General features: G+C 54.3%; 1 protein-coding gene across 5 annotated transcripts in view; it reads left to right on the forward strand.

Annotated features, from left to right (window-relative positions):
* CMKLR1 (chemerin chemokine-like receptor 1) overlaps positions 1 to 21,751 on the forward strand; it is a 42,280-nt gene extending 20,529 nt beyond the window's left edge. For 2 of the 5 annotated variants that reach the window (XM_070769733.1, XM_019977929.2), the window contains 2 exons: positions 18,474 to 18,547; positions 19,661 to 21,751. In XM_070769733.1, coding sequence (XP_070625834.1) covers positions 19,664 to 20,752 — 1,089 coding nt within the window. In that variant the 5' untranslated portion in view covers positions 18,474 to 18,547; positions 19,661 to 19,663 and the 3' untranslated portion in view covers positions 20,753 to 21,751. Of the gene's footprint in view, positions 1 to 1,586; positions 9,349 to 17,359; positions 17,443 to 18,473; positions 18,548 to 19,660 lie in introns of those variants that run through there. The other 3 variants (XM_070769734.1, XM_019977930.2, XM_019977933.2) reach the window with 3 other exon arrangements.
* The last annotated feature ends 1,904 nt before the right edge of the window (positions 21,752 to 23,655 follow it).

Here is a 23,655-nt window from a genome sequence, read left to right on the forward strand (position 1 = left end):
TCTGCCAAACGGGAACAAAAATGCCCACCTTGAAGATTTGCTCTGAGTGGAGATACTGGGTATGCAGTTGGTGCCTGACAAGTAAGGGTTAATGTTATCACCACCCCCTACCCCAGCCTCAGGGTGGTTTTGGCTCCTCCCACCCCAGGACGTCACCCAAGGATGTCAGAAAGACCCAAGAGAGGAATGGATGCAGGATACTTGTCACAGCCTTGCAGGCCTGGCAGCCCACGCAGGGGGCTTGGAAGCGCTGTGATAAGGACAGGGGAACATCTTAAACAGCTGTGTGGGTTGCAGCTGGAGTGCCCTGGAGCATGGGCTCTGCAGGCTCACAGATCCAAGTTCAAGTCCTGCCTCCACCTGGGCTGCCTGGTGACCCTGATCTGGTTCCTTTCAGAGCCTGAGTTTCAGCACCTGCTGAGTGAGGATGATAAGCATTCCCGCCTGGGTGGGGATGAGGATGGGGAGATAAGGAAGGCGAGTGTCCAGCCAGGCGCGCCGGGTGCGTGTCAGCACCATCATTCCCTGTCTTCTCACCTCTTTGCCGGCTGCTCTGCCTGCCTTTGTGTAGAGGGGGTACTGAGGCTGGGAGGAGTGAGAGGAAAGGAGAAGGGCACCCCCAGCAGAGGGACTCACAAGAGCAAAGGCCTGGAGGCCTTGAACACCACGCTTGGGGCACTGGGCTCCTGGGGCACAGAGAGAAGTTGTCTTGGAAGGATGTGGGTGCTGAGTTCGGCCCCTCTCAGCTTCCCATGAACCCTGCAGCCCCGTCCTGCGTGGGTGCGTGCAGGTCACCGACCTCCCTCTGGCTGCCCAAAGGGAACAGAGTCCAGTGCTCACACCCAGGGACCCTCCCTTCCTCTCTCGGCCGCTTATCTCCACCTGGCCTCCCGATCTGGGCTGCCCTTTCCCCTTGACCTCCCCTGCCCAGAGCCGGGGAACCTCAGGATCACACACACACGTGCCTCCCGTGTACACGCTTGTGGCCTTGTTTTCATCAGGAGTGAGATAACAAGAGCCAGGATCTATGTAAGCACTCTCCATAAGTCTAGTTATTTAATCCCAGAATAGTGCAGTGCAAGAGAAGTCACTTCATTTTCTCCCACTTTGCAGATGGGGAAACCAAGGCACAAGGCAAGTAAATGATTCTCCCCTGGTCCCCAGCTAAGATTAAATCCAGGCAACATGACTCCTGAGCTGGGCACTCAGCCCCTCCACCATTCGGCCTCCGTGAGAGCTTGAGTTTGATGGGCTGGTTGTTTGGCCTGACCAGACAGGGAAAATGCTTGCCTAAAATCACACAGCAAGACAGGGACAGGATGGGAGGTTGTGTCAGTTTGAGCTCTAAGCTGTGCACTCAGTGTATTCCTCAGGTTTGCTGGAGTGGAAGATGGGGAGGGGGGTCAAGTTGTATCCTTGGGAGGTCCCATTAACCTGTCATTTAGCATAAACCATTCTCTCCCTGCCTCTCTCCACACCCACAACCCAGCCCTGAACCAACCTGAGCCAGTGAATGACAGGTAGGCGGTGGGGGGTGGGTGGGAGGGGAGGGGTGTCAGCCCCCAGGCCATTATTACTTTTACTGTAGTTAATTGTGGGGGAGTTAAAAATAGAACTCCAGTGATGGACTTCAAGGCCCAGCAGCAGGGTTTACTAGACACCAGTTTTGGGTGGAGGATGCCTTTCTGAATCCAAAAATCAGACCCCAGAGTCTGCTCTTTCGTCTACACCCATGCTCCTGGACTTACTGCCTCCCACTGGCATCCCAGCATGAACATACCTTGTATGCTCTGATTGCTCCTTGGCATTGCCCAAGGATGGGGAATCAGTGTTGTCATGGTGATCAGATTTCATCCATGGCATTAGGGATTCTGGGGGCAGGGGTTGAGTCTCAGCCCCTGCGACTGGCCAGTGTGACCTGGCTTTTCCTGTGAAGACTCATCTCAGTGTATCCTGTCCCCACTTCTCTGCTATTCCAAGATTTTTCTTGGAGCATTGGCGGTTGCCATGGAAACAGCTTTTGAGGCAAATGTGCCCATGTGAGCTGAGGAAGAATTCCTCAAGAAAATGGGGAGATTGCCATATTCCCTGACTCTGTGAGGGGGGCCCTTGATTTCTGGAGTCTCCAAAGACTGCTGCTTCTGGGTAGACCTGGAGCTGGAGGATTTTCAGTCAGCTCATCAGGCCCTTTGCTAGCCTCTTGCCTCGTCTCTCCTCTTCCAAGGCAGTCCCCATATCAGTCACGTGGGTTACAGCTGGGGTCGTTTTAGAAAAATGGACACCTTTCTGCTTAAAATCCACCCATACCCCCTATTACCCACGGGATAAATTTGGTGACTTGCAGGAGGTCTTATAATCTGACCCCTCTTCTTTTCTCAGCCATATCTCCTGCCCTCCCTGCAAAATCCCTGCCCCCCCCCCTGCCCCCACTCTCTAATCTCACATTACCCAGCTGTACCTTTGCAGTTTCCTCTGCAAAGGTGCCTTGTCTCCCCACCACTCCATTAAGAAAAGGCTCATACCCTCCAAGTCTCAACTGAAATGTTACCTCCTCCAAGAAGCCTCCCCTGCTTTCTCTGGTCACCTTCCCTTTGCTTTGTACAGAGCCAGGGCCACAGACTCAGCCAGCAACAAGGTCAGGCAGGAGGCATGATTGACTAACTTCGGAACATTCTCCGCTTCTACAAAGAATCCACGCTGTCCCATGAAAGCTGAAAGTGAGAATGACTTGGTTCATCTTTCTCCCACCAGATTGCTCTTGTTTCGACAATAGAGCCTGGGCAGGCTCTGTGGTGAACTGCAGCTGATTCATTGCCCCAGAGTCAAGGAAACTATAGGGAAGTTGCCAAGAACCCCATCCGGTCTGTGATGTAGGCCCAGGAGGGCTAGTTAGCTGCAAGGCTGGATTTTAGGTGGTATCTCAGAGCACTCACTGTGCCGTGTTCCTGCACCCACCTCCCCTACTGTGGAGCATAGACTCCCACAGCCTCCAATAAGGTGTGTGGCTCTTAGAAGGTATATTCACAAGCTGCCTTTTGAATGGATGCTTGAATGAATGGAGCCATGCTCTTTTCTGAACCTGTGAAACCTGCTTCTGCCTCAGGGCCTTTGCACTGGCCCTTCCCACTGTCTGAAGAGCTCTCCCATCAGACAGTGATATATCTTCCTCTCCCTGTTTTCAAGTCTGCTCAAAGGTAATCTCTATCAGAGCCCTTCTCTGAACACTCTGCCTGAAGTAGCATCCGCCCTCATCTCTATGCCCCACTCCTCTTTATATTTTAGTTCACAGCGTATGTCACCACCTGTTATATTCATTTCATTTTCCCAGCATTTACATAGTGCTTCCAACAAACCAGACCAGCTTCTGAACATGCCCAGCGTAAACTCATTTAATCCCTGGAGCAACCCTGGGAGGGAAGAGCTATCACCCCCATTTTTCAGATGAGGAAACCGAGGCACAGAGAGGTGTGGTGACTTGCCCACAGTCGCACAGCTGGTGAGTGTCAGGGCAGGGATTCAAACCCAGGCAGTCTGACTCCAGACTTCTTGTCTCCTTTATTACGATCCACACCTTCGAGAATGCCAGCCCCTCCAGGGAAGCAGCGTGTCTGTTTTGTTCCCTGATGTAGCCCCTGGGCCTGGGACACAATAGGCATTTAATAAATAATTCTTGAAAGGATGGAGGAAGGAAGAAAGGAGGATCAGAGAACTTGAGGGAAGAATCCTTGGCCTTCCAAGCTTTCCGTTAGCCCAACATCAAGGCCATCTTGTCGGAAGTTTCTCAGCCTCCCGGAGGAGGGTTTGAGTCAGCCTGTCTGGAAGGGACCCCGCCCTGCCTTCCCTCCCCCTTCCTCCCTCTCCAATCGGGCTTCTGTTTTCTGACCTCTCCCAGACAAAGGTGCCAAACCGCACTCCTGAAGCCCCTGGGCCCATGCTGCGCACACTTCCTTCTGTGACAGGGCCAGTGGGGGAGAACATTCCAGGCCAGAGGCAGGAAGTCTCTGGAACAAGGTGGCCTGGAGCAAATGGGGCCTTTGGGCAGCCAGCAAGGAGCCCGGGAGGGGCCGCTGATGGCCAGATGTGCGGGGGCCTCAGGGCTGTTCAGGGACAAGCAGATGGGATATGGGAGCAGGCCGGGAGAGGGTCCAGGATCGGATGCTGCAGCCTCTTGGCATCTCCAGTTTAACCCAACATTTCCTGACATCCCTAGTGGCTCAGATGGCAAAGAATCTGCCTGCAAGGCAGGAGACCTGGGTTCGATCCCTGGGTTGGGAAGATCCCCTGGAGGAGGGCATGGGAACCCACTCCAGTATTCTTGCCTGGAGAATCCCCATGGGCAGAGGAGCCTGGCAGGCTACAGTCCATGAGGTCGCAAAGAGTCAGATAGGACTGAGTGGCTGAAACTTTCCCTGACCTCTGATCCTGCCTCCAGAGTTCCAGAGAAGGCCACACCCTGCCAAATTCCCCTTGGACTCTAAAATAATGGACCCCACTGAGAGAATGGGAATGTGTTTTCCAATTTCATCACTGCGAGGTGAATCCTCTTTCCCATAAAATTAATAACTACTAACATGAATAGTGTTGGCAGCCATGATCAGGGCAGGCAGGATGCCAAGCATTTCACCAGCCTGGTTTTATCGAATCCTCACAACTCCCAGAGAAAGAGGCTGTGGATGAGGGCCTGAGACTCAGAGAGGTTACACAGCCTCTAAGTGTTGGAGCTGGAGTCGAAACCTGGTTCTAAGTGATACAGAACACGATTCCAGGGACAACCAGGAGAAGAGAATCCTGAAGTCCAGCCTGGAGATCCTGATTATACCACGCTGAAGCTGAAGCTCCCATACTTTGGCCACCTGATGCGAAGAGTTGACTCGTTAGAAAAGACCCTGATGCGGGGAAGGACTGAGGGCAGGAGGAGAAGGGGGCGACAGAGGACGAGATAGTCATACGGAATCATTGACTCAATGGACATGAGTTTGAGCAAGCTGCAGGAGATGGTAAACACAGGGAAGCCTGGCATGCTGCAGTCCATGGAGTCGCAAAGAGTCAGACATGACTGAGCGACGGAACAACAATTGCTCACTTTCCAGGTAACTTTGGGAAAGACCATGAAACTTGTTTGAATCTCAGTGTTCTCATCTGTTAAATGGGCATTAGGGGGAATCAAACATCATTTGAGACCCTACGGGGGGCTGGGTGTTTGGCTACGTCCTTCATATGGGTCATTTCCCTTCATCTTCAGTGTCTCTAGGTCCCAGGTTGGAAATGGGAGATTGGAGAATGGGCCACATAGCCCGGGCCAGCTCCTTGTTATCCTTAATTCCCCGGGTCGACAGAGGTGGGACAAAGCTTGTTTTAACTGAGGGACTACACTCAAGCTGAGAAATGCTTTTCAGAGGCTCTGGTGGAGGATGTGGGTATACCGGGAAGGGAAACGGAGCTGAGAGGGGGCGGGCATGGCAGGAGCCATGGTCTCCTCATCCGGCCCTAGGCGGCATCTGGTCTGGGTGGAGAAGCCTGGGAGCGACCGCTGGCTGGCTCCCAGCCTTCCTCGGCTTCCAGACCCCATCCGGGCTCACTTTCGAGCCCCGTGGGTTTCCTGGAAAACACAGCTCTTTCCTTTGGTTCCGAATCTGGATATTCAGCCTGGCTTTCTCTCCTCCACCGAGCAGTGAGGGTGCTGGCTCTCACAGACATGTCACCACCTGCTTTCTCTACACAAACATTTGCTGAGCACCTGCTGTGTGCCAGGTACCATTCACATCATCATTTCATTTCACAGTAACCTTAGGAAGGAGGTGGTAATATCAGCCCGGTCTTATTGATGAGGACACTGAGACTCGAAGAGAGGGGGTGTGTCCATGGTCACTGAACGAGGAAGGGCCTTTAAACCTGGTCTGTCTGACTCCCAAGTACGGGCTCTTAGCCACTGTGCAGCTGGGAAGGGGCTGGGGGGATAGTCTGAGACCACATCATCACAATCTGCAAGAACCCCAGACTCGAGGTCTTGATGGTGCAGAAGCTTGTAACTTCACCTTGAACTTCTGGTCCAGAGATCTTAGATCTGCAAGGGGGTCCACAGAGATTGCTTCATCCAGCCCCTTGGATTTTCTGAAAAGGAACTTTTTATTGGGAACCTTGTGATAGCTCAGAGAGGTAAAGCAACTTGTCTGAGGTCACACAGCATGGAGCCAAGCCATGCTGTCTTTTTACTGGCACAAGGCTGGGGACAGACCCTTGGTCCATTCAACCACAACATATTTTAAAGCTGGAAGAGAGCCTTTGACGCCATCAACTCCAACCTCCTTGTTTTATAGTTGGGGAAACCAAGCCCCGAAAAGGTCAGAGATTTATCTAAAGACATTTGCCAAGTAGATCTTGTAAGGTATAAAAGAGAGAGCCTTGGGGTTCTTAATCTGGGTTCAAATCCTACCTCTGCCTCTTGCTAGCCACGTGACCTTGAGTAAGACTCTTAACTTCTCTGGCCTCAGCTTCCACAGCTCTAAAATGGCCATAGTAACCACCTCCCTCCCCCTGGGTTTGTGTGAGATGATGCACATAAGGTGCTTCTCAGTGTCCTGGCACACACAATAGCAGTGTTAGCTGTTCAGTTGTGTCCAACTCTTTGTGACCCCACGAAATTTAGCCCACCAGGCTCCTCTGTCCATGGGATTCTCCAGGCAAGAATACCGGGGTGGATTGCCTTTCCCTTCTCCAGAGGATCTTCCTGACCCAGGGATTGAACCCAGGTCTCCTGCATTGTAGGCAGATGCTTTACCATCTGAGCTACAGGGAAGATTCACACATGGTAGGTGCTCAATAAAATATTGATACTTTGGTGACTATTATGAATTATATTTAACCCTGGCGTTTGAGGGTCCAAGACTCTTTACCAGCACATCCAGCTGGGTCTCTGGGGTGACTTCCAAGGGCCTGGTGAGGCTTTTGAAGCAGCAGAAAGGGAGGGGCAGCAAAGAAGGACTGTGGGGGCAGATGAGGCCGATGCCCGGCTGCCTTGCCTTCTCCCCCATAGTAGGTGGGGGCGCTGTTGATGGGGACTGGGCCCTCGCCTGCCTCCTTCCACGTGTCTCAAGGTACTCAGAGAAGAAGTCTTGCTCTGGAGCTGTGTTAGATGCAGGACCAAAGGTAGCCTGTGCTGGCCTGGATCTAGCAGGGGCAGGGGCAGGAAACTCCCAGAGCGCCCAGGGCCGCTCAGTGTCTGGGCTCCAAGCCCACGCTGTGAGCAGGACACTGAGGGTATGGCCGTGGCCAGCTCCTGGCTCGGGGAGAAGGCGACCACCGCTGTCAGCCTCCTCCAACCACATCCTGCTCGGTTCACACAAACACCCCTGTGCCTGCTGCCTTCCAGATACGCACGCTGTGTGCACAGCTCAGGGGATTATTTACATGAATCGACTCAAGGCTTCAGGGGATTAAGCGAATGGGGTGCCGGGCCTCCCAGTCCAGGGGGTTCCAAACACGGGAGAAAGCTTGTGTATAGGCCACCTCCAGGGGCTGGGACAGTGTTTCCAGGGGAGAGACTCAGGCTATTTCCCCAACAGCTTTGGACGGAAGCTGAGTGTCCAGGAGAACACATTGAGTTTGTGCACAGGACCCATGGTCGGGGCCGGAGTGGCTTTCTGGCCTGGAAGGAGAGACATACATCCATGCGCTCCTGCTGGGGGTCTTGCATGACTGAAATAGCTGTTAGGTCTGCAGAAAAAAATAGCACTGCCCAGGTGGCACTAGTGGTAAAGAATCCGCTTGCCAATGCAGGAGACCCAGGAGATGCAGGAGACCCAGGAGATGCAGGCTGATCCCTCGGTGGGGAAGACCCCCTGGAGGAAGGAAATGGAAACCCACTCCAGTATTCTTGCCTGGGAAGTCTCACGGACAGAGGAGAGAGGCGGACTACGTACAGTCCATGGGTGGCAAAGAGTTTGACATGACTTAGCGACTAAGCAACAAGGATAAAGAACAAAGCGGGAGCTGCCGAGGGCTTTCAAGTCGGGGAGAGCTATGATGCGGCTTGCATTTTGACAGGATCGCTCCAGCTGAGAGGCAGAAAATGAAACCAGAGTGGAAGCGGCATGCTGGTTGGGGGGTCTCTAGCAGTCGGCCAGGTGGGCAGAAACGATGGGCGGATTTGTGAGCTGTTTAGGAAAACAGACATGGGAATGTCTTGAGGGGGCGTGTTGAGAGTCTGGACTCTGGGTCAGAGTCTCAGAGGGAAATGGATGACCCACTCGAACGGGGTCTTTTTTAATGGGGACTTTAAAAAAATGATTTGTTTGACTGCGTCAGGTTTTAATTGTATCATACAACATCTTTGTTGTGGCACAAGGGCCCTCTAGTTGTGGCCCACGGACCCTCCAGTTGTGGCCCATGGGGTCAGTAGTTGTGACGAGCGAGCTTAGTCTCTCCTGGCCATGTGGATCTTAATTCCCTGACCAGGGATCAAACCCGTGTCCCCTGTATTGCAAGGCAGATTCTTCACTGCTGGATCACAAGGGAAGTCCCTCACACGGGGTCTTGATGAGCGTTTTGCTGTCCACCCTTTCTAAGTCCTTCCTAGCCTAAATGTTCATCAGAAGCATAAAGGATGGGCAGGACTTCGGGTCTGAGAATACAAGGAGACCCTCCTGCCCTTTTAGCCAGGAGGTCGGGGAGGGACTGGTTCCTGGGACCCAGGCTGTGCAGTCAGGACTGACTCATGGAGACCCTGCAGGGAGGCCGCTGGGACCATAGACACCTGACTTGCCCTCTTCCTGTCCTGTAGCCCCAGCTGGGCCTTCAAGGATGAACCCAGCTAGAGGTCAGAGGGCAAGGAGTCTAGTGACGGTGTTTCTACAGCTCAGCCTGGGGGCACAGAGCAGGGGGCAGTGATCAGGGGGACAGAGCACACTGCGGGGAAGGGATGGGTCATTCTAACAAGGGGGATGCCGTGTGGTGCAGCGGACATTTGGGGGGTCTCCCGCTTCTGTGCTCTCATCAGCCATTGGAGGTTTCCTGGGGCCTCTGGCCTCTGGGCAAGTGGACCGTTCATGTCCAAGGGCATAAGCTTTTGCCTACCGCTGCAGAGCGTGCCCATCTAAACACAGCCCCATCCAAACCCAAAGAAAACGGGGCCTCCTGTTAGCGGGCCAGCTCCTTCCATCTCGCTGCAGTGACTCAGCCAGAGCTCCCGCGTGTGGGCGTGGGACCGGGGAGGAAAATTTCCCCCGACACAGGGCTAATTCTGTCTGGGTGCTGGCAGCCAGTCCTGCGGCTGGAACGGCCGCGGCCGCTATGTGGTTTCGCGGTTCCTGCGTCTCTCAGACCTGCGGATCCAGGGATGGGAACCCTGAGGTATCTCCAAGAGCCGTCTGTGGGGGCTGGGAGACCCCCTCGCTCTGCCCTGGAGGATGAGGCCAGTCAGGGGACTGTGGCAGCAGGCCAAGATAACAGGACCAAAGTCTGCGGGCCTGGCCTGGGTGGTGGTGTGTGGATACTGCCAAGGAGAGACATTTGTGATGGGAGAATCATGCCTGCAAGGTCCCATTATGGTTCAAACCTGCTCGCTGAGGCTGTGGTCTTGGCAAGTAGAAAGAGCCAAGGTTGGGGGGTCAGAGAGTCCTTGGTTCAAACCCTGGGATGATGCTGCAAGGCTGTGTGAGTCTGTAAGAGTCACTTCAGCTCTCTATGCCTTCATTTGCAAATCTATGCCATAAGGGGGGACGGGCTTGGAGCAGCGAAGATGTTCCAGGCGCCAGGCAAACTTCTAGGCTCTGGGATACATCACACACAAGACAGGCTGAGGCCCTCTTCTTTGAGGCTTAGGGAGGTTCAGTTCCTCTCCCGGACCCCCGTTTTCCCAGCTACAAAACAGGATGCCTCTGGGGGCCCTCTCAGCTCCTAAGAGCCTTTGGGAGGCTGAAAAGGCTGGAGGAGAGGCTTCCAGGGCCTCCCAGCCCAGACTGTAGGGGTGGGCCATGGGGGAGGTGAGAGAGGGGACAGGAGCCCGGCCAAATGCTGAGGGAAGGGTTTCCAGTTTCCCCGCTGGGCTCCCACGCCCACGGACCCTAATCAAACCCCTGCATTCGGCCTGGGGCCGGGGGCCGCCGGAGGAAGCTTAGACCGGGCTGGAGAGGCAACAGTGGAGGCAGCAGGCTGGGAGAGGGGCAGCCATCGGTTTAGGTGTTCTTGGCACACAGGTGAGTGATGCTCACAGGTGAGGGGTGGCTGGGCCTCTGGGGGGGACAGGTAGAGGGAAGATGAGGGGAGAGGGAGGGGACAGGGAGACAGAGAGAAGGCAGGGAGACTGCACTGAGAAGCAAGAGCAGGGAGAGGGAGACACAGAGACAGGGCAGACAGAGTCGGAAAAGCACAAGGCGAGACAGAAGGAGCCAGGCCAGGACAGGGTGACTGAGGAACCAGCAGGGAGAGAACCAGACTCGGACAGAAAGGGAGCGAGCCCTCTGCAGACTCTAGCAGGAGATGGAGACGAAGCAGAAGGCCACAGCTGCTGCCCAAATGCCTCTCAGCCCTGGTGTCCCCTGAGCCCAGGGCACACAGACCAGTGGGTGGCAGCTGGAGGAGCTGGGGGGATTCCTAAGGACCAGGGTTCAACTCCCTGCCCTGCCACTAACCAGATGTGTGACTGCAGGCAAGTCCCCTTTCGCCCACTGGTGCCTGGCCTAGGGCGTCCCCTCGGTAAATCTGGACAGGTGACAGTGGCCGTGCAGGCTTCAGGGTCGGGGGCGGGGGTTCCGGGTGAGAAGAGCCGTGCTCGCAGCACCCTGGCCTCCCCTCCAGGGCCAGGGGGCAGGAGACTCCACAGGTCCCTGAAGGATGGATGCATGCACGAGCCCCGCCTCTGAAGGGCTTTTCCTGGGCACGTGGGATGTGACCCCTGGGCTGTGATGCGCTTCCATTAGGGCCGTTACCTAGAGGCAGAGGGGCTCGGAGGACAACCCTGGGGACCTGGAGTCTCGTCTTGCTCCGTGTGTAGAACGCACACCCCGAATCTGTGGGGGTTTTTGAGATCCTACCAGGGCAACCCCCGGAGGATTCTGGAATGTTCTGGGGAGGTGAAGCAGTGGACGAAGAAAGAGAGTGGGGGTTGGAAGTGGGGGTTGGAGGAAGCAGGCTCGGAGCTTCCTCTCGAGGAACTGGAGCTACCTTGCTGAGCTGAGCCAGCTGTGTGACCTTGGGCACCTTACTTAACCTCTCTGGGCCAGTTTCCTCATCTGTAACAGTGCTTAGAACTATGCCTGGAATCTGGTGAGGACTCTACACGTGTTTGTTTAAGAAAAACGAAGCCAGAAACATCTGCCTGAGGTTTTTGCTGTCTGTGGTGGGAGGAACTAGATATGGCCTAACACCCTGCCCCCTCACCCCACCACAGCCACTTCCCCAGTAAGGGTCTGGTCCAGCTGGTGGGGGGAGCAGGACCATACATGCAGGTCTCCTGCCTGCTGCGTCCGGTCCCCGGCAGGAGGAATCGGGCCTCGGCCACCTCACAGCCAGCTTGGACTGGGCTGATGCTATTCCTCTCGTGGGCTGGTCCGGGTTCATCCCTGGCCTGCTGGAGGCGGCTGGCACGGAGGGGCTCTCAAGGCCCCAGGCAGGGCCAAAGCCGCTTGCTGGGCCGCTCCCTGCCCAGTGTGGCTTCATGAGGGATTCAGCCTGGGCGTGGGCTGCTCACTGCCCCAGGCAGGGGTTTGGGGTGTTGTGCTTGTTTGGTCTGTGTTTTCCTGGACCTCAGGAGGGGAGAGAAGTCTGCCATAATGACACCCTTCCACCCCACCCTCATCTGGCCTCCGGAAACTCCCGTGCTTGTCTGATGTTCCTTCATTTCCTTTATCCCCCGTTCCTCCTCGCTGTGCCTTCCCACGGAGGCACTCTAGTCTGTTCAGAGTGTGTCTTGTTACTCTGCCCTGTGCTTTTGTGTTGCTGTGCGGCCGCTTTCAGATGCGAGTTTTCAGTGTGCTTAGGTGCTATCTGGGTAGGTGGTTTTAAGATGCAGGGCGTACTGTTTGTACACTTGCTAATCTGCGGCCTCTAACAGCTGCCTAGCTCTGTGGCTTTCCCACGTTGCCTCTTCGCATGTCGCCTCTCCCACAGCAGATGGATGTCAGCCGCCTCCAGCTTCCAGCCATCAGCAGATGCCTATGTGCGCTGCCCAGAGCCCTGGATCCCTGGGTGTCACAGCGCACAAGGCTCTTGCTTCCTGATGGCCTGCACCTGTGGCTCTGTCAGCGCACTGCCCTCAGTGGGCAGGCAGCGCCTGGGACGGTGCCCCTAGCAGGACAGGATGGGGGGATATAAATAGCTTCCTGGAATGTGACCTCCATTGTTTCCTGACCCCGCCCTGAGCCAAGGCCACCTTCCTTGGGCCTCTGCCTGGCGCTGCCCCCTTGACCGACCTCCTCCCTTTCCCAATCTTACTTCTCCAGTCACTTACTGGGGTTTCCTGGAACACTTCCTTAATAATCACGTTTGCAGGAAGGCTGATGTGAGGTTTGCTCCTGGAGAATCCAAGATAAGGCATGCCTGGCCCCCCGCCCCACCCACCAATCCTGCACACGGGCATCCTGAAGCACGATTCTTCCTGCGGCTGGGGGGCACACAGGGGCTTACGGGCACCCGAAGCGTGGCCTGAAGCCTTTGCCAGCCCGCGGGCTCCATCCCAGCTTTCTAGTCCTCTCGGTGGTTCTCATTTGTACCTCCTTGATCATCAGTCTGTCTAACGCCTCCTTTAAGGCTTCCCTCCTGTACATTATCTGTTTAGGTCATTAGCCCATTTTTTTCTGCCGGGGTTGCAGTCTTTCTGGATTTGCAGGAAGATGCTCTGTGTACATTCTAGCTGGCAGTCCCAGTGCAGAGGAAGCGAACTGGAAGAAGAGCAAATAGCAAGGTTAAGTTCTAACAGTAGAGGGCAACTGTGGAGGTGTTGTGGGCTGGAATCGCGCCTCCTCCCCCAAATTCCTAAGCTGCTGTCCTAACTCCCAGTACTTTGGGACTATGACTGTATTTGGAGACAGGGCTTAAAAAATTTTATTTTTTTAAAATATATTTTATATTGGAGTATAGTTACTTTACCGGAGTAGGCAATGGCAACCCACTCCAGTACTCTTGCCTGGAAAATCCCATGGACAGAGGAGCCTGGTAGGCTGCAGTCCATGGGGTCGCCAGGAGTCGGACACGACTGAGCGACTTCACTTTCATGCATTGGAGAAGGAAATGGCAACCCACTCCAGTGTTCTTGCCTGGAGAGTCCCAGGGACAGGGGAGCGTGGTGGGCTGCCGTCTATGGGGTCACACAGTGTCGGACACGACTGAAGCGACTTAGCAGCAGCAGCATAGTTATTTACAACGCTGTGTTAGTTTCTGCTGCACAGAGAAGTGAATCCGCTGGATGTATACATCCATCCCTCCCTCTGAAGCCTCCCTCCCACCGCTCTGGGTCATCACAGAGCACTGAGCTGAGCTGCCCGTGCTATACAGCTTCCCGCGAGCTATTTTACACCCAATAGTGTGTATATGCCTGTTTTGCTCTCCCAGTTCATCCCACTCTCTTCTTCTCCCTCTGTGTCCACATGTCCGGTCTCTATAGGAGACAGGGCTTTTAAAGTGGTGATTAGCGTAAAGTGAGGTCATTGGGGGGATGCTTAACCCAACCTGCCTGATGCCCTTCTATGAAAAGGTGATTAGGACGCCGACACACACAGGGGGAAACCATGAGGATGTCGAAATATCCTGTGGACCCGCTTAGTGCCCACCTTCTTCCTTGACCTGGACACAGAGCTGAATGAGACCAGTCCTCACCCCCAGGTACCTTGCAGTCCAGTCAGGTGTGTCGTTTTGTTCAGTCGCTGAGTCGTGTCCGACTCTTTGCGACCCCATGGACTGCAGCACACCAGGCTTCCCTGTCCTTCACTAGCTCTTGAGTTAGCTCAAATTCACATCCACCGAGTCACTGAGGCCATCCAAGCATCTCATGCTCTGTCGCCCCCTTCTCCTCTTGCCCTCAATCTTTTCCAGCATCAGGGTCTTTTCCAATGAGTTGGCTCATCGCATCAGGTGACCAAAGTATTGGAGCTTCAGCATCAGTCCTTCCCATGTATATTCAGGGTTGATTTCCTTTAGGATGGACTGGTTGGATCTCCTTGCTGTGCAAGGGACTCTCAAGAGTCTTCTCCAACACCACAGTTCGAAAGCATCAATCCTTCTGCGCTCAGCTTTCTTTATAGCCCACCTCTCACATCCATTCTTGACTACTGGAAAAACCATAGCTTTGACTAGAGACAGAGCTTTGTCGGCAAACTGATATCTCTGCTTTTTCATATGCTGTGTGTAAAAGCCAGTAATAAGCATATAAATGCCATGGGTCCTGGAGTAGGGAGCCAGGCGCCCTGGGAGCCTGAACGAAGGGTGTGTCAGTGTCCTGCGCTGCTATTATGGATTACTGCAGACTGGGCGGCTTAAAACGACTGAAATGCACACTCGCTTGTGCCACCGGAGGCCAGAAGTCTGCAGTCGAGCCGTCTCAAGCTGAGCTTCCTTGGAAGGCTCTGGGGAGGGTCCCTTCTGTGTCCCCCAGTTCTGGGGCTCTGGGTGTCCCTCGGCTCCTGGCTACATCCCTCCAGTCTCTGCCTCCCTCTTCACGTGGCTTCTCTGTTCCCCTGTCAAATCTCCTGTCATCTCCTCTTATGGGGACACTTGTCTTAGGGGTTAGAGGCCAGCTTCTCCCAAGCTGATCTCATCTTGGGATCCTTACATCAATTATATCGGCAAAGATCCTTTTTCCAAATAAGGTCACGTTCACAGGTTCTGGTGGATGTAACTTTTTTTTTTTTAAGGGAAGATTTAACCCACTACAAGGGGTGGGGGTTGTCATGGTAGTCTGGAAAAGAATTTCCAGAGACAGAGCATTTCATCAGGGAGTGAGTTTATTAAGAACAAAGAGCAGAGATAACGTGGGTGCTGCGAGCACAGCGGGCTGACCTCCTGACAGATCAGGGAGAGCTGACCGTGAGAACAGCGGGCCGGCTCAAGCGAGAGCCAGCGCTTTTGGTGGGTTAGTAGCCAATTTTATAGCCTCAGGACAAAGGAAATTCCTGCTGGAAAGCTGGCATTAGGTGATTGCTCAGGGTGCTATAGGGTGAGTACAGGGGTGGGCATTTTTGCCTGATATGGGGTCAGGAAATCTGCTGGTGATGATCAGGGGGGCTTCTGGCAACGGTTACAGAGGGGGCTCAGTCAGTTTCAGAGGTGACCTTGGTTGTGGGCTTCACTTCTGTGGCCTTGGTGTAAGGCCTCATACTGGTGGCCTTGGGATGGGAACTCCACGAGGGTGGGGGGACACCAAGAGAAACCTTCCTGGAGAGAGGCGCCTGGTTTCAGGGCTGAGTCTGAAGTTGTAGAGGAAATTAAAGAGAGTGATGCTGATTTTTGGTAGGTGCCGTGTAGCAAATATGTTGGTCAAAAAGGTTTTAGGGGATTCCCTCATGGTCCAGTGGTTAGGACTCTGCGCTCCTAATACCAAGGGCCCAGGTTTGATCTCCGATTAGGGAACTAAGATCCCGCAAGTTGAGGTGTTGGCCAAAAAAAGGTTTTAGTTGCTTTACTTCTGGACACTTTGTCTTTTCACAAAACAGAGCTCTCAGACCTCCCAGGACTTTGACCCTGATTTGCCTGGGTCTTTCCCTGTCGTCCTCGCCGAGCCTGGGGCAAGCTGGAGGGCCTTAACTCGTCCTCCCGGTGGTCCTGAGAAGTCGGTAGGGCAGGGTTTCTATCAGCCCCATTTTGCAGATGGCACAACTGAGGCTCAGAGATGGGGAGGCGACTTGCTCGGGTGACACAGGGAATCTCCCCCCAACCCCGCCGCCTCCTCCCTGGTCCCAAAGGGCACAAGTTGGAGATGACAGGAGGAATCTGGGAGCAGAGCCAGGACAGCTTGTCTGTTCCCTGGGCTCCTGGGGAGCCAAGGGCAGAAAGAGGGACAGTCTGGCCAGACTCACCTGCCCGCCTGGACTGTGATAGACAACGTCAGCTTGGCAAACGATTCCCAGCTGTGCCCTAGACCTCAGATCATCCTGAAAACTGGGGACATAGGTTCCTCGAGGAGCCAAGAAAGGTCAGCAAAGAGGAGGTGTCCTGGGAGGGTGGAGCTGGGGTCCCTGGGGCATCAGCAAGGGTGCGAACAGACACAGGAAGGAGTGCCCACTTCCTGGAAAACCAGGCGGTGAAGAGCAGGTGAGTCAGAGCAACCTGGGTGTGAGGGTGCGTGTGTGCGTGCTCAGTCCCTTCAGTCGTGTCCAACTCTTTGTGACCCTGTGGACTGTAGCCCTCCAGGCAGCTCTGTCCATGGGATTCTCCAGGCAAGGATATTGGAGTGGGTTCAGTTCAGTCGCTCAGTCGTGTCTGACTCTTTGTGACCCCATAAATCACAGCACGCCAGGCCTCCCTGTCCATCACCAACTCCCTGAGATCACCCAAACTCATGTCCATCGAGTCGGTGATGCCATCCAGCCATCTCATCCTCTGTCGTCCCCTTCTCCTCCTGCCCTCAATCCTTCCCAGCATCAGAGTCTTTTCCAATGAGTCAACTCTTCACATGAGGTGGCCAAAGTATTGGAGTTTCAGCCTTCGCATCAGTCCTTCCAATGAACACCCAGGACTGATCTCCTTTAGGATGGACTGGTTGGATCTCCTTGCAGTCCAAGGGACTCTCAAGAGTCTTCTCCAACACCACAGTTCAAAGGCATCAATTCTTTGGCACTCAGCTTTCTTTATAGTCCAACTCTCACATCCATACATGACTATTGGAAAAACTATAGCTCCGAGTAGACAGACCTTTGTTGGCAAAGTAATGTCTCTGCTTTTGAATATGCTATCTAGGTTGGTCATAACTTCCCTTCCAAGGAGTAAGCGTCTTTTAATTTCATGGCTGCAATCACCATCTGCAGTGATTTTGGAGCCCAGAAAAATAAAGTCTGACACTGTTTCCACTGTTTCCCCATCTATTTCCCATGAAGTGGTGGGACCGGATGCCATGATCTTTGTTTGCTGAATGTTGAGCTTTAAGCCAACTTTTTCACTCTCCACTTTCACTTTCATCAAGAGGCTTTTTATTTCCTCTTCACTTTCTGCCATAAGGGTGGTGTCATCTGCATATCTGAGGTTATTGATATTTCTCCTGGCAATCTTGATTCCAGCTTGTGCTTCTTCCATCCCAGGGTTTCTCATGATGTACTCTGCATATAAGTTAAATAAACAGGGTGACAATATACAGCCTTGATGTACTCCTTTTCCTATTTGGAATGTCTGTTGTTCCATGTTCAGTTCTAACTGATGCTTCCTGACCTGCATATAGGTTTCTCAAGAGCCAGGTCGTTGGGGCTTCTTATATGCCCCTGTGCTCTGCAACAGCCTTGCAAGGATATCAGTAGCTTCCAGGTAAGAAAACCGAGGTTCAGAAAGGTGAAGCAACTTGCCCAAGGCCACACAGCTGGGAAATCTGACTCCAGAGCCTGACTTCCAAGGATCCCGAGTGAAAACTCTCTTGGGTTCCCCCTGCTTGCCTGAGGAATTCAGAGTCCCAGTACCACTTCTCTGAGCTCTCCAAGCCTTCACTTTGAATCCTGAGAGCCCAGACTGTCATCACGTCTTGGTCCTCCCATGGAGTTCCCCTTTCCCTTGCCTTCAAGGCCCCCACAAGCAGCCACCAGTGGGAAATCACCCCTGGGATGCTGTATCAGCCCTGGACAGTGACGCTACCCGCTGCCTCTGTCACGTGCCCTTCAGCGAAGCCCCTGCCCAGTGAGAAATGCCCTGGAGAATCCAGGGTGAGGGAACAACACTACCCCCTAAGCTGCTTCCCCCATGTCCATAAATGAAGTTCTACCACGGATCACATTTCCCTTTCTGATGCGGCCACAAGGAAGCTCAGAGTTGCAGGTCAGAGGCCTCAAGCCCATTGACTCTGCTGGTCTGCAGTTTCTGCCCTGGTTTGGGTTGGCTCTGACGCCTACATCTAGTTAAACGTTTTATTGGTTGTAGTTCCTTGTGATAGATAAATCAATGGGCACATCAACCCAAACACTGTACCCAGCGTTTTAAAGGTGCAGTGTTTTTTTGTTTGTTGTTCGTGCCTCCCCAACAAATGCCAGTAGTGATAACGCTATTACTTCCAAGGTAAGGGTAAGCAAGGGGAAGGTCACACAGTCAGCAGGCTGACCAGATGTGCTGGGGTGGGGGGGGTAGGGGGAGATGGGGGTTGGGATGAAGGGTCTAGCTGTTGATCTGAGTTCATGAGACTTCATCACTTGCCATCTGGGTAACCCTGGGCCTGCCTCTAAGCGTCTCTGAGCCTCTGCTTCCTCCATAAAGCGGGAGTAACTGGTACATTCTGTCTCTGGAGCTGGGTCCACCCAGACCTCTGGTTCTTAGATCAAGAGCCAACTGCTGTGCCTTGTTCTGCCCTGCAGGTGTTTCCAGCTGTGTGCGGGGGCTGACCGGCCAGGGACCAGCACTGGAGAGCTTTGGACATAACGGTGAAACGGTGAGGGGCTCTTGTGGTCTGAACTCCTCTCTCCAAAGGGCAGCAGTGGGAGGCCAGGACGAGGCAGGGGCACTGTTGGCGCAGCTGTCCCCTGGGTTTGGGAATCTGGTCAGAGTCAGGTTCAGAGCGCCGTGCACCTCTCCTTCATTGCGCTTAGCATCACTGTGATTTTTCCACGATTTGAGGGTTGTTTATTTTTGGATGAGTGTTTGTCTCCCATTAGACTGTAAAGGAAAAAGGGAGGGTCCCAGAGAGGCAGCAAAAACACTGTGGCCTAGAAGGTAAGCGTCAGCGTCTGCCCTGACTCATGGACTGCCTCTTCCCAGCTTTGTGCTCTTGGGCATGTGACTTAAGCTCTCTGTGCCTCAGTTTCCTCATCTGTAAAATGGGGTTTGTAACCACTTCACTGAGTTGTTATGAGGATGAAAGGACTTTGCATACATCAACCCTTTAGAATAGTACCCGGTATATAGGAGGTGCCTGCGAGCTGTTTGTCAAAAATAGCAAAGCCACCCAACTGGTCTTGCTCACAGCCAGGGAGGACACTGTTGGTCTCGCTGGTGGTGGTCAACTCTTCAGTCCAGTTATACATTTCGCTGGTTATAGTTCCCTGTGGTAGATAAATCAGTGCACACATCAACCCAAACGCTTCACCCAGTGCTTTAAAGGCGCAATGGTTTTGTTTGTTTATTGTTCACTCCTCCCCAACAAACGCCAGTAGCCCTTTGTTTTTTTAGAATTTATTCATTTTGGCTGTGCTGAGTCTTCGTTGCTGTGTGGGCTCTTCTCTAGTTGCGGCGAGTGGGAGCTCCTCCCTGTTTTGGCGCACAGGTTTCTCGTGGTGGTGGCTTCTCACAGGCTCACAGGCGCACGGGCCTCAGTAACCAGGGCTTGCAGGCTCGGTAGTGGCAGCGCTCGGGTTCTAGAGCACAGGCTCAATAGTTGTGGTGAACGGGCTTAGGTGCTCCTCCGCACGTGTAATCTTCCGCGATCTGCGATCGAACCCACGTCTCCGGCATCGGCAGGCAGATTCATTGCTGCTGAGCCACCAGGGAAGCCCTTTAAAGCCAGTTCTAATCAAAGTTCCCTCACGCCCCCTGTCTCCCCTGGCAGAGAATGGAGGCTGAGGATTACAACGCCTCCTACGAGGACTACCCCGATGACGTGGACCCCATCGTCGTTCTGGAGGAGTTATCCCCCCTGGAAGGCAGAGTGGTCAGGATCCTTCTGGTGGCGGTCTACAGCATCATCTGCCTCCTCGGGATCCTGGGCAACGGCTTGGTGATCGTCATGATCACGTGCAAGATGAAGAGGACGGTGAACACCGTCTGGTTCCTCAACCTGGCGGTGGCCGACTTCCTGTTCAACGTCTTCCTCCCGGTCCACATCGCCTACGCCGCCCTGGACTACCACTGGGTGTTCGGGACGGCCATGTGCAAGATCAGCAACTTCCTGCTCATCCACAACATGTTCACCAGCGTCTTCCTGCTGACCGTCATCAGCTTCGACCGCTGCGTCTCCGTGCTCCTCCCCGTCTGGTCCCAGAACCACCGCAGCGTCCGGCTCGCTTACACGGCCTGCCTGGTCATCTGGGTCCTGGCTTTTTTCTTGAGTTCCCCGTCCCTCGTCTTCCGGGACACGGCCCGCCTGCACGGGAAGATATCCTGCTTTAACAACTTCAGCCTGTCGGCCGCCGTCTCTTCGCCGTGGCCGGCTCACCCCCAGGTGGACCCGGTGGGCTCTGGCCGGCACAAGGTGGTGACCATCACGCGCTTCCTCTGTGGCTTCCTGGTGCCGGGTCTCATCACCACCGCCTGCTACCTCACCATTGTCTACAAGCTGCAGCGCAGCCGCCTGGCCAAGACCAAGAAGCCCTTCAAGATCATCCTGACCATCATTGTCACCTTCTTCCTCTGCTGGTGCCCCTACCACGCCTTCTACCTCCTGGAGCTCCGTCGTGGCTCCGTGCCTCCCTCCGTCTTCAGCCTGGGCGTGCCCCTGGCCACTGCCATCGCCATCGCCAACAGCTGCATGAACCCCATTCTGTACGTCTTCATGGGTCAGGACTTCAAGAAGTTCAGGGTGGCCCTCTTCTCCCGTCTGGTCAATGCCCTAAGTGAGGACACAGGCCATTCCTCCTACCCCAGCCACAGGAGCTTTACCAAGATGTCATCCATGAACGAGAGGGAGACTGGCATGCTCTGAGCCTCGCCCGGAAATCCCCCAGTGGATGCTCCCAACCTTGGAGGAGGCTCAAAGCTACAGCTTCTTGAGACCATGGCAGGAACCCTACCCACACCCCCCACAGTGGACACTCCCAACCTTGGAGACTCAAAGCTATGCCTTCTGGACACCACAACAGGAACCTCTTGGGCAACGCACAGATGCCCACTGTATTTTACGTGGGGCTGAGCAGTGTTTTTGAGCTGGGAATCCAGGGTTTGGAATGCCTTTCCTCCAGGGGCGTGGTGGGCACAGCATGCTGCAGTGCTCAGGCTTGGACCAGTATCCTGTACATCTTCGGAGACTTGCCTTGACCAACACAAAGGAAAAAAGGGAAAATTTTCTGAAGCACTGCCATGAACTAGGATGGGCATAAGACAGAGGGATTCAGTTACCTACCTGAGCACTTTCCAGGCATGACACAGACAGTTTGCAAGGTCCATTTCTGGTGTGAGGAGAGGAGGTCAGAGCCAAGCCAGTGTGATGTAGATCACGCTTCACCACAGAGCCCTATATTAATAGCTGGCCAGAAATCCTGCTCTGAAGCCATTCTTCGGGTCTAGGGTGTGTTGGAATGCACACACCTTTTCCAGGTCACCTGGGAAGAGAAGGTGACATATGAGCACAGAAACTCCTGGGACCATGCATTTGACTTTCAGATCAGCTGGAAAGATAGACAACAGGTCCTGAGGAGGGCATGGGGCTTTTTAACAGGGGCAAGAGAAGCAGGGCTACAGCTGCTACAGGGCTACTTGGGTCTTGTGGGGGAAGGAATGGAGAAAGAAAAGACCTTTCAGAGGGCGTGTGACAGGAAACAGCTCACCCTAGAACCCTCCAGGGCAATGTTGTGTTGAGGGTGGGGTCATACTGCCAGCACCTTGCCCAAGCCCTGTCCTCACTTTGTATTTGTTTCCCTGGGGCTGGTTAGAGGTGGGCAACCCCCTACTCACTCCATCACAGCAATTCCTCCCTCTTTCCTGATCCACTGACTGGCTGGTGATGCTCCGGGGCAGGGGGTGGATGGTGGGTAGGGGGTGGGGGGTGGGATCTCTTCTTTCTCAACTTCCTCAGAGCCTTGCTGGAGGCTAGCCCAAAATCAGATGCAGGAAGCAACCTGGGAGCACCTCAAGGACCAAAGATGCCTCCGAGGGCTCAGTCCCTCCAGAAGCAGAATCTGGAGCCTGGCTCTTTGGACTGTGCTCCTGAGATGCAGGGCCTGGGGGGGTGGGGGTGGGGGGGGGCGGGCCCAGCAGGGGGTGGTGGTGCCCTGGGCCCAGGACTCCTCCTGTGGGCAGTCACACTGTCTTTTCTGCGGCTGTGCTGTACTGTCAGCATCCCACTTACAAATGACAAAGGTGATGCTCAGATTGGGGAAGTTACCCAGCGTCACACAGCCAGCCGCGGGGCAGAATCTCCAGAAAAGAACAGAGCTGTTCTGTCATGGAGAATGCCTCTGCGGAGAATATTCTACACTGTCCTGGTAACCTACATTTATTTAGCACGTCTATGTTAAGCACTTTACATGTGTATCTCATTTATCCCTCACGGCAGCCAGGCCCGAATTAGGTACAATTACACTTCCCTTTTATGCATGAGGCTTCTGGGGTTCAGAGAGTTTAAGTAACTGGCCCAAGGATGCCCAGCTGGTCTCTGTTAGGATTCTGGACTTGAACCTAGGTCTGTCTGGCTCAAAGAAGGCCGCAGAGGCTTAGGGTTTTGAGCATTCATATATGCATATCCCTCAGCAGATTCATGTTAACATCTTAAGGACTTTAAAGGCAGCTATGCAAATAGTTTTCAAAACTGATCCAAAGTGGCAGAGAAAATGTACTTGGCTCCCAGCTCCCTTGGTACCCATCCACACCCACCCACCCTGGCTCCCACCTCTTGTGTCCACACACACCGCTCCCCACCACCCCGCCCCACCCCACCCAGCTCTCCAGGGAGGACGGCGGGGAGGGAGGCCTGGAGGGAGGACCTTTTGGCCTCCGAGTGTCTGTATTCCATTCTCTTCCAAGTTTCTTTGTTGTGAAGCCACTTCTCCAACAAGATGCAATGAACAGATGTAACATCTACACGGCGCCGGGCGAGTTCCCGAGGCCACGGGCTGTTTGGAATCGTACCTCATTTAGAGACAAACTGTTCCTTCACTCTGTTGGGTCATTGTGCTTGTGAAAGGCAGCTCTGAGTTGACCCTACTGGGGGCCTCCAGTTGCTTCAAGCAGTCTGAACTTAGCTTGAGCGAAGGGAGCTTTCAATATTGCCCAGAGGCCCCTGTCACCCACCCCCCACCCACCCAACTTCACAGGTGAAGAATCCAGGGCATGAGATGGAGTGAGGGGGGTTCCAGGCCCCAGAGGCAGTCACAAGCCACTTGGGGAGGACCACACTATTTGCCAGGGCTCAGTTTCTTGTTCCTTTTGGGCTGCGTGCAGGCCAGCCCAGGCCGGGGGAGCCAGGAAATCATTTTGTCTTTGGAAAAGCTGATGAACAGGAGCAAAATGAAAACCAGCTGTTTTCCTCCTTGGAGCCAGGCCTCACTCTTTCTGGCTGCCCCACCAGTCTTCCTGTTCTGACCGTCAAATGCTTAAGTGCAGCTGTGACAACCTTTTCAGTCTTGTCCCTACAGCTTCTTCTGAGGGTCCCCCCGGGTCGCACGCTCAAAGGCCCTGTGTTTCACACAGCACGTTCACCTGAATTACTCCACAGGCGGCTAACACGGCGCTGTGCGCCCGAGAGCCCTCCCTCCGGGGCCAGGACCCGCCAATGGGTCCTGCAGCGTTGCCTCCTAGGTGGGGTGGGGCGGGGTGGAGGGGGCACGGGGCTGTGGGCAGAGGGACCAAAAGAGAAGATGCTGTTTGAGGGCAGGGGGAGAGGGAGGGAGG

Source organism: Bos indicus, chromosome 17, assembly GCF_029378745.1.
Source record: "Bos indicus isolate NIAB-ARS_2022 breed Sahiwal x Tharparkar chromosome 17, NIAB-ARS_B.indTharparkar_mat_pri_1.0, whole genome shotgun sequence".
NCBI lineage: Eukaryota > Metazoa > Chordata > Mammalia > Artiodactyla > Bovidae > Bos > Bos indicus.